The sequence below is a fragment of the Agelaius tricolor genome, unplaced genomic scaffold (genome assembly GCF_023055355.1).
Source record: "Agelaius tricolor isolate 1412-34295 unplaced genomic scaffold, bAgeTri1.0.p SCAF_118, whole genome shotgun sequence".
Classification (NCBI taxonomy): domain Eukaryota; kingdom Metazoa; phylum Chordata; class Aves; order Passeriformes; family Icteridae; genus Agelaius; species Agelaius tricolor.
This window is the reverse complement of record NW_027269378.1, coordinates 137,782-153,092: the sequence shown is the minus strand read 5'-3', so window position 1 is coordinate 153,092 and position 15,311 is coordinate 137,782. Positions and strand designations below refer to the sequence as shown.

The following is a 15,311-nucleotide window of genomic DNA, read 5'->3' as shown; positions in this document are numbered from 1 at the left end:
GCTCTTGGGGCACCTCGAGGGGCTCCTGGGGGCTCTGTGGGGTCCGGAGTGGGGACACCAACAGGTGTGGGGGGGGTCCCTAAATGTGGGGAGGGGCCCGGGGGGTGCTGATCCATCGGGGGGGCCCCTGAGGGGCCGCGGAGCCCCCGGCAGGGCGGGCGGGGGGACCCAGAGGCGTCCGGACCCCCCCGCGGCGCTGGAATTCGCCTCCTTCCCCCCCCCGCCTCCCGTTAATCCCGGTGGCACCAAAAGCGGCGATTTTGGCCTCGTTGTGTAACGGAGGGACCGCGGCGGGGACAGCGGGACAGACGGACAGGGACAGCGCCGCGAGAGCAGGTGGGACACGGGGGGGACAGCGGGACAGACGGACAGGGACAGACGGACAGGGACAGGGACAGGGGGACAGCGGGACAGACGGACAGGGACAGGGACAGACGGACAGGGGGACAGCAGGACAGGCGGACAGGGACAGGGACAGCGCCGGGAGAGCAGGTGGGACACGGGGGGACAGCGGGACAGATGGACAGAGGGACAGACGGACAGGGACAGGGACAGACGGACAGGGACAGCGCTGGGAGAGCAGGTGGGACACGGGGGGGACAGCGGGACAGACGGACAGGGACAGGGACAGGGGGACAGACAGACAGGGGCGGCATCGCAAGAGCAGGTGGGACATGGGGGGACAGAGGGACAGACGGGCAGGGGGACAGGGACAGACGGACAGGGACAGGGGGACAGGAACAGGGGAACAGGGGGACAGGGACAATCAGGGGATAGGGACAATCAGGGGACAGGGACAATTGGGGGACCCCCGGGACAGGTGGGGTTTGGGGGAGCAAAGGTGGGGGGACAACAGATGGGGACAGTGGGGGGACCTCGGGATGGGGGTGGCACCTGGAGGACAGGAGGGGACAGGAGGGGACAGGAGGGGACAGGAGGGGACAGGTGGGGACAGGTGGGGATTCCTGGGGCAGGACTGGGGGGGACATTTGGGGGACACAGGAACAGGTTGGGACACCAGGAAGGGCTTGGGGACATTGCTGGGGGGTTGGGGACATTGGACGGGTTGGGGACATCGTGGGGGGACACTGGGACAAGCTGGGGACACTGGGGGTGTGGTGGGGACAGGGGTTGGGTTGGGGAAATCCCAGAGGGGACACGGGACAGGTTGGGGACATGGTGGGGGGACACAGGACAGGTTGGGGACATCAGGGAGGGTTTGGGGACATCACAGAGGGGACACGGAGCCACAGCTGGCCGGATGTCCCCATCCCTGGGGAGCTGCGCCGAGGTGGAGCAGGGACAGGGACACGCTGCGAGGGGATGGGGACATCAGGAGGGGTTGGGGACGTGTGACGCAAGTGGTGACACCGTCCCCAGAGGCCACCACGTCCCCGGCTCCGTGTCCCCTCCCTGTCCCGTGTCCCCATGGCCCTGGGGGTGGCTGTGTCCCCTATGTTGGTGTCCCTCTGTCCCAGTGTCCCATGTCCTGCTGTCCCCATGGGTGAAGATGTCCCCAGGCCCCAGTGTCCTTGTGCCCACTGGTGTCCCCATGGGTGACACTGTCCCCCAGGCCCCAGTGTCCCTGTGCCCAGCAGTGTCCCTCTGTCCAGCATTGTCCCTCTGTCTGGCAGTGTCCCTCTGTCTGGCGTTGTCCCTCTGTCCGGCAGTGTCCCCGTGCCCAGCAGTGTCCCCATGTCCAGCATTGTCCCCGTGTCCAGCAGTGTCCCTGTCCCCAGCATTGTCCCCATATCCAGCAGTGTCCCCATCCCCAGCAGTGTCCCTGTCCCCAGCAGTGTCCCTGTCCCCAGCATTGTCCCTCTGTCCAGCAGTGTCCCTGTGCCCAGCAGTGTCCCTGTCCCCAGCATTGTCCCCATATCCAGCAGTGTCCCCGTGTCCAGCAGTGTCCCCGTGTCCAGCAGTGTCCCTGTGTCCAGTATTGTCCCCATGTTCAGCATTGTCCCTCTGTCCGGCAGTGTCCCCGTCCCCAGCAGTGTCCCTGTGCCCAGCATTGTCCCTGTGTCCAGCAGTGTCCCTGTGCCCAGCAGTGTCCCTGTCCCCAGCAGTGTCCCTGTGCCCAGCATTGTCCCTCTGTCCAGCAGTGTCCCCATCCCCAGCAGTGTCCCTGTCCCCAGCAGTGTCCCTGTGCCCAGCATTGTCCCTCTGTCCAGCAGTGTCCCTGTGCCCAGCAGTGTCCCTGTGCCCAGCATTGTCCCTCTGTCCGGCAGTGTCCCCATGTCCAGCATTGTCCCCGTGTCCAGCAGTGTCCCTGTCCCCAGCATTGTCCCTCTGTCCGGCAGTGTCCCCGTGTCCCGCGGTGTCCCCGCGATGCCGTTCGGGGCGGTGCTGGCGCAGGTCGGGGGCCTGGGCCGGTTCCAGGTGCTGCAGACGGCGCTGCTGGCGGTGCCCATCCTGCTCATGGCCAGCCACAACCTCCTGCAGAACTTCACTGCCGCCGTCCCCCCGCACCGCTGCCGTGTCCCCGCTGTCCCCAGTGCCACCCCCGCTGTCCCCGGTGCCACCTCAGCGGCCCCTCGTGACTCCTTGAGAGGCTCCGACACCGTCCTGAGCTCTCCTGGTGGCACCTCGGGGTCACCTGGTGCCACCCTGAGGTCCCCCAGTGGCTTGCACAGCGCCAGTGACACCCGTGTCACACTCGGTGGCACCGTGGGGTCACCTGATGACGCCGGTGTCCAGCCTGATGGCACCTGGGGGTCCCCCAATGGCACCCTGGGGCCCGCTGGTGCCATGCTGGGGTGGTCCAACGTCACCCTGGCGTCCCCTGATGTCACCCTGGGGTCCTGCCGGCGCTATGTGGCCAATGTCACCGGTGGGCCCCGGGCCACCGAGCCGTGCCGTGACGGTTGGGACTACGACCGCAGCATCTACGTGGCCACCATCGTCACCGAGGTGGGGACACGGGGACACGGGGACAGGGAGGGTGGGGAGGTGACCACGGTGTCCTTGGAGGGGCACAACACCTCTGTGGGGGCGGGGGGAGGGAGGGGAGAGGGTGGGATTTGGGGTGAGGTGGGAGGGACAAGGGATTGATGGATGGACAGACAAGGGATGGATGGATGGATGGATGGATGGATGGATGGACGGACAAGGGATGGATGGATGGATGATGGATGGATGGATGGATGGATGGATGGATGGATGATGGATGGATGGATGGATGGACGGACGGACAAGGGATGGATGGATGGATGATGGATGGATGGATGGATGGATGGATGGATGGATGGATGGACAGATGGAGATGCAGACAGACAGACAGACTGACAGATGTCCCCCTGTCCCCGCAGTGGGACCTGGTCTGTGGCTACCGGCAGCTGCGGCAGATGGCCCAGTCCATCTACATGGCCGGGGTCCTGGTGGGCGCCCTGGTCCTGGGGGGCCTCTCAGACAGGTAAAGGCAGCAGAGACTCCCCTGCCCCTCCGTGCCTCAGTTTCCCTGTGGGGCTCTGGACAGTTCATCCCTCCTGGGATGGCTCCCAGTGGCTCCCAGTGGCTGCCAGTGGCTCCTGTTGCAGGTTTGGGCGCAAGGCCATGCTGATGTGGTCCTACCTGCAGCTGGGGGTGATGGGGACCTGCACGGCCTTCGCCCCCAACTACGCCTCCTACTGCGTGTTCCGCTTCGCCGGGGGGATGGCGCTGTCCGGCTTCGGCCTCAGCATCGCCTGCCTGGGTGAGGGGACACGGGGACAGCCCGTGGGCAGGGGGACATGGCCGTGGAGGGGACAACCCAATGGTCATGGGTGGGGATATGGCCATGGCCATGGGTGGGACAATGCAATGGTCATGGGTGGGGACAGCCATGGATAAGGATGTCCCAATAGTCGTTGGTGGGGACATCCCTGTGGCCATGGGTGGGGACATGGCCATAATCGTGGAGGGGGACAACGCAACGACAATGTAGGGGACAATGCAATGGTCATTGGTGGGGACATCCCTGTGGCCACGGGTGGGGACAACCCAATGGTCATGGCGGGGACATCCCGTGAGCGAGGACATCCCTGTGGCCATGCTGGGGTCACACGGCGTGGACGCGTCCGACCGTGCTGGGGTGGCCGCACTGAGCAGGAGGGCCCCAGCTCTGTGGGGACACCCCCAGTGAGCCGTGTCCCCATGTCCCTGGCAGTGGTGGAGTGGATCCCCACGCCCTACCGCGCCATCACCGTGGCCATCACCGGCTTCGCCTACACCCTGGGCCAGATCATCCTGGCCGGGGTGGCCTACGCCGTCCCCCACTGGCGCTGGCTCCAGCTCTCCGTGTCCCTGCCCTTCTTCGTCTTCCTCCTCTACTCCTGGTAGGACGTTGGGCCCCTCGGGGAGGCCGCGGGGATGTGGGGGGGGGGGGGGCGTGCTGGCCGTGCCTCAGTTTCCCCCGGCTGGCTGCAGGTGGTTGGCGGAGTCGGCGCGGTGGTTGGTGCTCTCGGGCAAGGCCGAGCGGGCGGTGAAGGTCCTGCAGCGCGTGGCCACCTTCAACAACCGCAAGGAGGAGGGGGAGAAGATCACGGTCGAGGTCTGGTGGCCCCGCGGTGGGGATGGGGGCTGGAAACCACCCCCAGGCCCCTCTCCAACCTCTCCCGTTTCCCCTCTCCCAGATGTTGAAGTCCAACATGAAGGAGGAGCTGGCAGCTCTGAAATCCTCCTACACCGTCTCCGACCTGGTCCGGACCCCCGTGATCCGCCACATCTTCTTCTGCCTCTCCATCGTCTGGTGGGGCTGGGGATGAAGAGGGACGGACGGATGGATGGATGAGGGATGGACGGATGGATGGATGGATGGATGGATGGATGGATGGATGGATGATGGATGGATGGATGGATGAGGGATGGATGGATGGATGGATGGATGGATGGATGGATAGATGGATGGATGATGGATGGATGGATGGATGGATGGATGATGGATGGATGGATGGATGGATGGATGGATGGATGGATGGATGGACAGATGGATGGATGGATGATGGATGGATGGATGAGGGATGGATGGATGGATGGATGGATGATGGATGGATGGATGGATGGATGGATGGATGGACAGATGGATGGATGGATGATGGATGGATGGATGGATGAGGGATGGATGGATGGATGGATGGATGGATGGATGGATGGATAGATGGATGGAAGGGTAGATGGACAGATGGCTGGTCAGACTCACAGATGCATGAAGGGAAGGCTGGACAACTGGACACCCAACCAGTGACCCCACCCATCCAACCCTCTCCTCCCCCACCTGCCGTCCCCATCCTGTCCTGTCCCAGGAAGGTGATGTCACCTCAAGGTCCCCCATCTCCTGCCTCACTCCAGGTTCTCCATCAGTTTCTCCTACTACGGCTTGGCCATGGACCTGCAGAACTTCGGGGTCAGCATTTACCTCATCCAGGTGATTTTCGGCGCCGTTGACTTCCCAGCCAAGGTGGTGGTGACCGTGTCCCTGAGCTACGTGGGCCGGCGGCTCTCGCTCATGGTGGCCTTGTTCCTGGCCGGGCTGGTCATTGTGGCCAACATCTTTGTGCCCACAGGTGGGTGTGGAGGGGGACAAGGGTCTCCATCACTCTGGCCACCAGTGTCCCCAACTTGTCACGTGTCTTCCTCCACGTTTCCATCACTGTGTCCAACCAATGACCTCATCCCCACCTGCCCGAGGTGTCCTTGCATGGTGGTCAATCCCTGGTGTCCCCATGTCCCCCCACCCCATGTCCGATCCCCGGTGTCCCCATGTCCCCCCATGCCATGTCCAATCCCCAGTGTCCCCGTGTCCCCCCGCAATGTAGTCAAGCCCTGGTGTCCCCATGTCCCCCCGCGCCGTGTCCCAGCCCCGGTGTCCCCACGCGTGTCCCCGCAGAGCTGCAGACGGTGCGCACGGCGCTGGCCGTCATCGGCAAGGGTTGCCTGTCCGCTTCCTTCAACTGCGTCTTCCTCTACACCACCGAGCTCTACCCCACGCCCATCAGGTACTGCCCCGTCCCCGCGTCCCCAGGGTGGGGCAGGTCCCCGTCACCCCTCCCCGGACACCCCCAGGGCGCCCCGTGCCCCCCTGACCCTCCCGGCGCCGCAGGCAGACGGGGCTGGGCTTCGGCAGCACCATGGCGCGCGTGGGCGGCATCGTGGCGCCGCTGGTGAAGATGATGGACGAGTACTACCCCTTCCTCCCGCCCGCTGTCTACGGGGTGGCCCCCGTGGTGGCAGCCGTGGCGGCCGCGTTCCTGCCCGAGACCCTCAACACGCCCCTGCCCGACACCATCGAGGAGGTGGAGAACAGGTGGGGACAGGGATGCATGGATGGATGATGGATAGAGATCGATGGAGATGGATGGATGGATGGATGGATGGATGGATGGATGGATGGATGATGGATGGATGATGGATGGACAATGGATGGATGATGGATGGATGGATGATGGACAATCAATGGATGATGGACAATGATGGACAACCCCAACCCATGAGGAGGTTCAGGGTCAAGGGACCTCTGGCTGCATTGAGGGACAGGTGGATGTATATGCTGGCAGAAGAACGAGCTCTGTGCCTGGCTGAATGCTCGGCCTGGGCCACTCTACCCATACCATGACCTTCCTCCTCCTCCTCTTCCTCCTCCTCCTCCTCCTGCTCCTCCCTGCAGGACCAAGCAGAAGCCAGCAGGTGACCCCAAGGAGAAGATCGCGCTCCAGCCCCAGGACGGGCCCCCCCTGAAGGAGGCCTGAGGGACCCTGGGGGTGGGCACAGCCCCCCAGCCCTGGCCACCAGCGACCACCACCCCAGGGGTCCCCACAGCTTGGGGGGGAGACCTGGGTCGTGACCGGTGACCTCCCGTTGGGGTGGGGACATCTGGGCAGGAATAAAACAGCGCTGGTGGGGACACGTCTCGGGGTCTTATCTGTGCCCCCCCAGGCCACCCCCAACAATCACATCCAAGGTCACATCCCATGGGACAATGCCCAAGAATGTCCCTGAGGTCACTTCCAATGAGGGGACAACCCAGGACCCCTTTTTTTGGAGGTCATCTCCACAGGAGGACCCCTCACAACCTTGTCCATCGATGAAGTGGCACCCAAGACCCCCATTTTTAGTGACACCTCATAACCTCGTCCAATGGGACTCTACCCACGAACCGTGTCCCCAAAGTCCCCTCACATAAGGTGGCACCAAGAACACCACGCTGGCCGTCACCTCCAACAAGACCATCCCAAATAACCCTGAACCAACTCTTCTCCTCGCTGAGGCGCCCCCCAAATCCCAGGGAAGGTGGAGAAGCACCACCCAAATCCCACCCCGCCCCCTCCCGGCACCGCCCCGATGCCCCTTCCCCGATTTCCGTCCCCTGAGGCCACCCCGGCCCTTGCTCCCATTTCTGATGTGTCCCTTGGCCCCATCAACTCCCCATCAAAAATTAACCCCCGGCGGGGAATGCGCTGACCCAGGCAGGGCCACCTCCGTCAGCACCTTTCGGTCGCCTTTTGACCACTGAAATCGCTAAAATTTAACCCAGAGGCGCCAGCGAAGGCCGGACATTGGTCCATGCCAGGAGACCTCCTCTCCCTGCGGTGCCCACCCTGGTGACACCCAACCTCCTGGACAGCCCCTCTCCAAAACCGGACTTTTCCCCTCAAAACAGCAATGCTGTGAAATAATAATTAAAATAAATGAGGTATTCCTTGTCTTCCTGCCCCAAATTGCTCCAGTTTTGCCCCACTTTGGGGGACTTTTGCCCCGAAAACACCTTTTTTTTACCCCTGGACACCTTTGTGCTGCACTTTTGCCTTCTCCTGCTGGAAAACCACCAAAAACCCCCCGGAGACGTCAAACATTAACCCAAACCACCCTCGGGTCGGGTTATATAGGAGACCACCCCCGGGCGCTGCTGGAGGGAAGACACCGCGTGGCACAGGGAGGCGTTTTTGGGGTGAAACCCCTGAAATCCGGGGCTCTGCATGGCTGTGGGGCGTTCCCCGGCCCCGGTGGTGGTGGCGCGATGGCTTTCGCCAGCCTCCTGGAGCACGTGGGGGGCATGGGGCGCTTCCAGGTGCTCTCGGTGCTGCTCCTGTCCCTGCCCGTGCTGATGATGGCCAGCCACAACCTTCTTCAGAACTTCACCGCCGCCACCAGCGAGCACCGGTGCCGCCCGCGCCCGGGGGCCAACGCCAGCGGCCTCGACCCCGAGGCCCTGCTGAGGGTCTGGGTGCCCCGTGGGGAGCGGTGCCGGCGCTTCGTGACGCCCCAGTGGTGGCTTTTGGAGGCCAACGGCTCGGAGCCCACCAACAGCTCCTGGCCGGAGACGGAGCCGTGCGGGGATGGTTGGAGCTACGACCGCAGCGTCTTCACCAGCACCATCATCACGGAGGTGGGATGACGATGGGGGGGTTTTTGGGGGCTGTCTGGTGGGCTTTGCACCCAATTCCATGGGTGGGTCCCACCTGGAGGCACCAACGAAGGGTCTGCTGCCAACACGGCATTGACCACTCCCAATTGGAGCATCTTCCCTGCTCGACCTTCGGTGGAGGTGTCAACAGCAGGAAGGCTCAGGAGGGGAAGGGATGGATGGGGAGGTGGTGGCCATCCACAAGGGGGTCACAAGGGGTCACAAGGGGGTCACAAGGGGGTCACAAGGGGTCACAAGGAGGTCACAGGACCCTTGGATGGACCTTCCAACCACAGCAATGCCAGCAAGGTGGCCAAGCATTCATTGTCACCTTTCCATTGGCCATTCATTGACCTTATTGGCCGTTTTTGGTGGGTTTAGGGTTTGGGAGGCCAGAGGGGACCCTGAGCTCTGTCCCACCCAGTGTCCTCGTCCCTCGGCAGTGGGACCTGGTGTGCAGCTCCCGGGGGCTCAAGCAGCTGGCGCAGTCGCTCTACATGGCCGGAGTCCTGGTGGGCGGCGTCTTCGGGGGGCTCTCGGACAGGTGAGGGGGTCCTGCAGGCAGGTGGGGTGGCACCAGGGGGGTCCTCTCACCTTCTCTGCCTCCTCTTCATTCCCTCCTTCTCTTTCTCTTCCTCGTCCTCTTTTTCCTCCTCGTCCCCTTTTTTTCCTCAACCCCTTCCTCTTCCTCACCTTCCTCACCTCTCTTCCCCCTCCTCACCCCTTTTTCCTCCTCTTCACCCCCTCTTCCTTCTCCTGCCCCTTTCTTCATCCTTGTTTCCTCCTCCTCTCCATTTTCTCCTCCTCTCTTTCTCTTCCTCTTCCTCCTCCCCCAGCCCCATTTCTTCATCCTCACCCCCGGCTGCTCCTCCTCCTCCTCGTCCCCGCCCAGGTTCGGCCGCCGCTCGGTGCTCACCTGGTGCTACCTGCAGATGGCCGCCATGGGCACCTGCTCGTCCTTCGCGCCCACCTTCAGCGTGTACTGCCTGTTCCGCTTCCTGACGGGCATGGCCTTCTCGGGCATCGTCCTCAACAGCGTCTCCCTCTGTACGTCACCCCTGGGCGCCCACCTGGGTGGGCTCCATGTCCCCCTCAACCTGTGGGAGCCATCTCGATGGTGTCCGTGTCCTCCAGGCACCATCCTGGGGGTCTCTGTGTCCCCTGGGCACCATCCTGGTGATCTCCATGTCCCCTGGGCACCATCCCGGTGGTCTCCCCATCCCCTGGGCACCATCCCGGTGGTCTCCCCATCCCTTGGGCACCATCCTGGTGGTCTCCCTGTCCCCTGGGGTGCTGGTGGGCACTCCCAGGGGTCCCCACGTGCCGTGTCCCGCAGCTCTGGAGTGGATGCCGACGCACATGCGGGCGCTGGTGGGCACCTTCATGGGCTACTGCTACACCGCCGGGCAGTTCCTGCTGGCCGGCGTCGCCTTCGCCGTCCCCGACTGGCGCCAGCTGCAGCTCGTGGTGTCCCTGCCCTTCTTTGGCTTCTTCCTCTACTCCTGGTGAGGAGGAGGAGGGATGGATGGATGGATGATGGATGGATGGATGGAGGGATGGATGGATGGATGGATGGATGGATGGATGGATGGATGATGGATGGATGGATGGATGGATGGATGAGGGATGGATGGACGGATGGATGATGGATGGATGATGGATGGATGATGGATGGATGGATGGATGGATGATGGATGGATGGACGGATGGATGGATGGATGATGGATGGATGGATGGATGGATGGATGGATGGATGGATGATGGATGGATGGATGGATGGATGGATGGAGGGATGGATGGATGGATGGATGGATGGATGGATGGATGAGGGATGGATGAGGGATGGATGGATGGATGGATGGATGGATGGATGGATGGACGGATGGACAGATGGAGCTGTGAGGCCTGCACGGACATGGGGGACACGGGGCGATGACCAGAGGGACAGGGGGACGTTGCTGGTGGAATGGAGGTGGGACAGTGACCATACCTGGGCTCCTGCCCCGTCCCCTCCCACACAGGTGGCTGACAGAGTCAGCGCGGTGGCTCGTCATGGTGGGGAGGTCCCACCAGGCCCTGCGGGAGCTCCAGAAGGTGGCCAGGATCAACGGGAAGAAGGAGGAAGGGGACAAGCTCGACATAGAAGTAAAAGGCTCCATCGGGTCCCCCAGGGTGTCCCTGGGGTGTTTTATAGGGATCCCTTGAATATCCACCCCATGGAGAGCTGTCCATCCATGGTCACTGTGTCCATCATCCCTTACGCACCCCGTCCATCCATCCCCTCATCATCCCAGTGACATCCATCATCTCCATCTCCTCCATCTCCACCCATCCCATCCATCCCATCCATCCATGAATCCATCACCTCCATCCCACCACCTCCATCCCACCACCACGCTGTCCATCCATGGTCACTGTGTCCATCATCCCTTACGCACCCCGTCCATCCATCCCCTCATCATCCCAGTGACATCCATCATCTCCATCTCCTCCATCTCCTCCATCTCCTCCATCTCCACCCATCCCATCCATCCCATCCATCCCCTCACCCATCCATGAATCCACCACCTCCATCCCACCACTCACCCATGACCCCCCCTTCCCTTTTTCCACCCATCCTGCCCAGACCTGCCCAGGTACAAGAGGGTCCCCAGTGCCCCACCCCCATCCCAGAGCCCCCCCTGTCCCTCCAGACCCTGAGGTCCCACATGGAGAAGGAGATGACGTCGTCAAAGACCCGCCACACCGTGGTTGACCTGGTCCGGACGCCGGTCCTGCGCCGCATCTCCTTCTGCCTCTGCTTCGTGTGGTACGGCCGGCGGTGGAGGACACCAGTGGGTGGTTGTCCATCCCCCTCCACGTCCTCGACCTCCCCGTGCCACCCCACACCTCCTCACGGGTGACATCTTCACCTCCTCTCCCCCCTCGTGGCTCAGGTTCTCCACCAGCTTCGCCTACTACGGGCTGGCCATGGACCTGCAGAACTTTGAGTTCAACATCTACGTGATCCAGCTGATCTTCGGCGCCGTGGACATCCCGGCCAAGCTGGTGTCCATCCTCACCATCACCTACGTGGGGCGCCGCTTCACCCAGGCCGCCGCCCTCATCCTGGCCGGCTTGGCCATCCTGGCCAACGTCTTGGTGCCACGAGGTGAGACCAGGGATGGTGGCAGTGGAGTCCCCTCATCTCCAACCTCCCTGGGAGGGCCCAGACCAGCTCAACCCATTGATGGAACATCCAGATTTGGTCATTTTAGCTTTTTATGGGGGATTTGCCCCAAATCCTGGTGTTTGGGGTGTTTTGTCAAGTGAGCTCAGCCCAAGTGGGGACATTGAGGTGACTCCCAGGTGTCCCTCTGTCCCCGCAGAACTCCGGACACTCCGGACAGCCCTGGCCGTCTTTGGGAAAGGTTGTTTGGCCGCGTCCTTCAACTGCGTCTTCCTCTACACAGGCGAGCTCTACCCCACGGTGATCCGGTAAGGAGGGGACGTGGCTGGGTGGTGCCTCAGGTGGTGCCTCAGGTGGACCCTCCGGTGGTGCCTCAGGTGGCCTCAGGAGCTCTGCGTGTCCCACAGGCAGACGGGCATGGGCTTGGCCAACACCATGTCGCGGCTGGGCAGCATCATGGCGCCCCTGGTGAAGATGGCGGGCGAGCTGTTCCCGGCACTGCCCTTCGTCATCTACGGCGCCGCGCCCGTGGTCTCGGGGCTGGTGGCCGCCCTCCTGCCCGAGACACGGAACGTGGCCCTGCCTGAGACCGTGGAGGAAGTGGAGGGAAGGTGGGGCTGGAGAGGGATGAGAGGATGGATGGATGGGTGGTGGGATGGGATGGAGGGTGGGGAGGGACAGAGGTAGAGAAGATGGTTGAACGTGGGGGTGGATGGATGGATGGATGGATGGACAATGGATGGATGATGGATGGATGGATGGATGGATGATGGATGGATGGATGGATGGATGATGGATGGATGATGGATGGATGATGGATGGATGATGGATGGATGGATGGATGGATGGGCGGATGGATGGATGGATGGATGATGGATGGACGGATGATGGATGGATGGATGGATGGATGGATGGATGGATGGATGATGGATGAATAGTTGATGGATGGATGGATGGACAGAGGGAAGAATGGAAGGATGGACGGACGCCCATCCCAGCACCACAGAAACCCCCCTGTTCCCTCCAAGCCCCTCATCCCTCCCTCCCCACCAGGACACGATCCCAGAAGGACGAATCCCGGCATCTCCAGGTCCCCCTCCAGCCCACCCCATCCAGCAACTCCACAGGGCCCCGTTAATGCCCCTGCACACCAGGGAACCCCCAAAATCCTCCCCCCTCGCCGCTCCTGATGGATGAACAAGCGGGATTTGGGGGTGGAGGAGCTCCAAACGCCCCCGAAGAGCAAAGGGACAGCAGTGACCACAAGGACCCGGCCGTCCCTTCCCTGTGGATTTGGGGGGGACGGTGGGCCCCCCCAAATCTCCACATCGAGGACGTTTCGGCCGCGCTGGAATAAAAACCAATAAAAGCAAAGCTCGAGTGCGATGCGGCCGGTGGGGGTGGGGGGTGGGGTGGGGGTGGGGTGGGGGTGGGGTTGTTTTCCCACGGCCGCGGGGGGTCCCGCGCAGCCGGGCCGGGCCCGCCCCGAAGGAAAACACGAGAACAGCGGGAACAGCGCGGGAACAGCGGGAGCAGCGGGAACAGCGGGAACAGCGGGAACAGTGGGAACAGCGGGAACAGTGGGAACAGCGGGAACAGCGGGACCCCCCCGGCCCCTCCCCTTCGGCCCGAGCTGCCGGGGATGGGCAAGGCCGGGAGACAGCGCGGGAAGGATCCGGGATCCCCAGGATCGGGGATCACGGGGATCGGGGACACCAGGAACCAGGATTCCTGGGATTGGAGAGCCCAGGATCAAGGATGCTGAGGATCGGGGATCCCGAAATTGGGGACCCTGAGGATTGAAGATCCCAGGGATTGGGGATCCTGAGGATTGGAGGATCCTGAGGATTTGGGATCCTGGGGATTTGGGATCATGGGGATTGGGGACCCCAGGGATTGTGGATCCCGAGGATCAGAGATGCTGGGGATTGGAGATCCTGGTGTTTGGGATCCTGAGGATCAGAGATCCCAGGGATTGGGGATCCAGAGGACTGGGGATCCCCATGATTGGGTATCACGGGAATTGGGGACCCCAAGAATCCCCATGTCCAGGTGCCCGGGGATCCCAAGGACCCCCAGACCCTGTTCCTGGACACCCCAAAGACCCAGATGCCAAGGATTCAGGTGTTTGGATCCCGGGGACACAAAATCCAGGGTGCCCTGACATCCCAAGAGCTCAGGAATCTCCAGGACTCAGGGATCCCAAGAATCCTGAGGATCCCAAGGACCAAGGACTCCGATGCCTGAGTGTCCAGGGATCCCAGGGATCCCAGGGATCCAGACCAAAGATCCCGACATTCTGAGGGCACAGGGATGTCCCAGAAGTCCCCAGGAGCCAGAGATCCCGAGGATCCGTCCACGTGTCCTCACACCTGGCTGGCGCCCATCCCGGGGCCCGGCTCCCCCCGTCCCCGCCACGTTCCGCTGCCCCCGCCGCCCTCCTGCCCGGGGTCCAAGGGGCTCCCACGACGCGGTTCAGAGCCCCCGGGACTTGGCCTCATCAATGATCCACCCTGGAGGGGCCCGGAAGGGCCCGGGGGTCCCCGTCTGCCACAGCCCGGGGGCTCCCGGGGCGAGGATGAGGATGGGCCGGGCTGGGTGCGGTGAAGGGGCAGCCCCCGGGTGGCCCGGGTGGGCCCGGCGTGGTCGGCACCGGCATTTCCGGCCCGGGAGCGTCTCCAGCGATCCATGGCGGGGTCCGGAGTCAAACGTTAACCGGGACCGGGGCGGCCTTAAATAGGAGCAGGGCCAGGCCGGGGGCAGGGCAGGGCCATGGGGTGGTAGCGGCCGCCGAGGGCTCCGGATCTGGTGCTGGGAGAGGCCGGGAGTGACCGGGAGTGCCCAGACAGGTGAGTGATCAATACCGAGATCAATGGGTCACGGAGAGCCCGGCGAGGCCAGGAGAGAGATCAAAGATCAATAGTGGATCGATGGAGAGGAGGGCTGATCAATAGAGAGATTATGGGTCAGAAGGTTGATCAATAGGGAGATTGAAATAAATAAATCAGCAAATAGAGGGGTTAAAGGTCAATAAATCAATCAAAAGAGCAATTAAAGGTCAATAAATCAATCAATAGGAAGATTACAGGCCAAGAGATCAATACAGAGGTTAAGATTGATCATTGATCAGTAGATTATAAATCAATAACTGGATCATTAGAAGGATTGATGGAGAAGAAGAGCATTATTCTGATTGGTCGATTATGGTTCAATAGATTCGTCAATATAAAAATAGAGACCAGTTATGTGATCAATTAACAGATTAGAGATCAATTTATTGGTACTAGAGATACACAGACTAACAGATGGATCAATAGAGATCCCCCCAGATTAATAGACTGATTGATCATGCCATCAATAGATTAATAGATCAATCAATAGTTCAGTAGATCAATAACAGAAACATATGGATCAATAATGCATAAAGAGATCATGGACAAATTATGATCAACCTATTATAGATAAGGGGAGTCTAGTGATCAATAATTTATCAATACAGAAAGAACTCGCTGCATTGATTGGCAATTGATAAATCAATCAATAGGTTGATTATCAGCAGAACATCGATTTGTTGATTGGCTAAGGATCAATAAACGGGCAGAGAGAGCAGAGAGATCCATTGATCCATGGATTGATCGATTGACCGGGGGGTGAAGGAGGGGCCGGGGGGGGGCGGGGCTGAGAGAGGGGCGGCCGGAGGGACAGAGGGACGGCCGGACGGACAGAGGGACGGCCGGAGAGCCCGGACAGTCCCGAGAGTCCGAG

The 15,311-nt window shown here is 61.9% G+C and overlaps 2 protein-coding genes across 4 annotated transcripts; both read left to right on the top strand.

Annotated features, from left to right (window-relative positions):
- Window positions 1-135: 135 nt before the first annotated feature.
- Window positions 136-7,403, top strand: LOC139586433 (solute carrier family 22 member 6-A-like). Of its 2 annotated transcripts, XM_071419790.1 has the most exons (11): window positions 136-336; window positions 2,301-2,910; window positions 3,309-3,412; window positions 3,537-3,691; window positions 4,145-4,313; window positions 4,405-4,528; window positions 4,611-4,726; window positions 5,326-5,540; window positions 5,864-5,972; window positions 6,077-6,280; window positions 6,641-7,403. In XM_071419790.1, exons 2-11 carry the CDS (start codon window positions 2,329-2,331, stop codon window positions 6,720-6,722), a joined length of 1,860 nt encoding a protein of 619 aa, XP_071275891.1. In that variant the 5' UTR covers window positions 136-336; window positions 2,301-2,328; the 3' UTR covers window positions 6,723-7,403. The 2 variants fall into 2 exon arrangements, with proteins under 2 accessions (XP_071275891.1, XP_071275890.1); XM_071419789.1 differs by lacking the exon at window positions 136-336 and having other exon boundaries at window positions 1,168-2,910.
- A 201-nt stretch (window positions 7,404-7,604) lies between these two features.
- Window positions 7,605-15,182, top strand: LOC139586438 (solute carrier family 22 member 6-B-like). Of its 2 annotated transcripts, none has more exons than XM_071419803.1 (10): window positions 7,605-8,359; window positions 8,821-8,921; window positions 9,270-9,424; window positions 9,714-9,882; window positions 10,399-10,522; window positions 11,071-11,186; window positions 11,314-11,528; window positions 11,746-11,854; window positions 11,954-12,157; window positions 12,600-12,911. In XM_071419803.1, the coding sequence occupies exons 1-10, from the start codon at window positions 7,991-7,993 to the stop codon at window positions 12,682-12,684; spliced, it is 1,647 nt and encodes a 548-aa protein (XP_071275904.1). In that variant the 5' UTR covers window positions 7,605-7,990; the 3' UTR covers window positions 12,685-12,911. The 2 variants fall into 2 exon arrangements, with proteins under 2 accessions (XP_071275904.1, XP_071275903.1); XM_071419802.1 differs by lacking the exon at window positions 12,600-12,911 and adding an exon at window positions 13,083-15,182 and having other exon boundaries at window positions 7,877-8,359; window positions 11,954-12,146.
- Window positions 15,183-15,311: the final 129 nt, after the last annotated feature.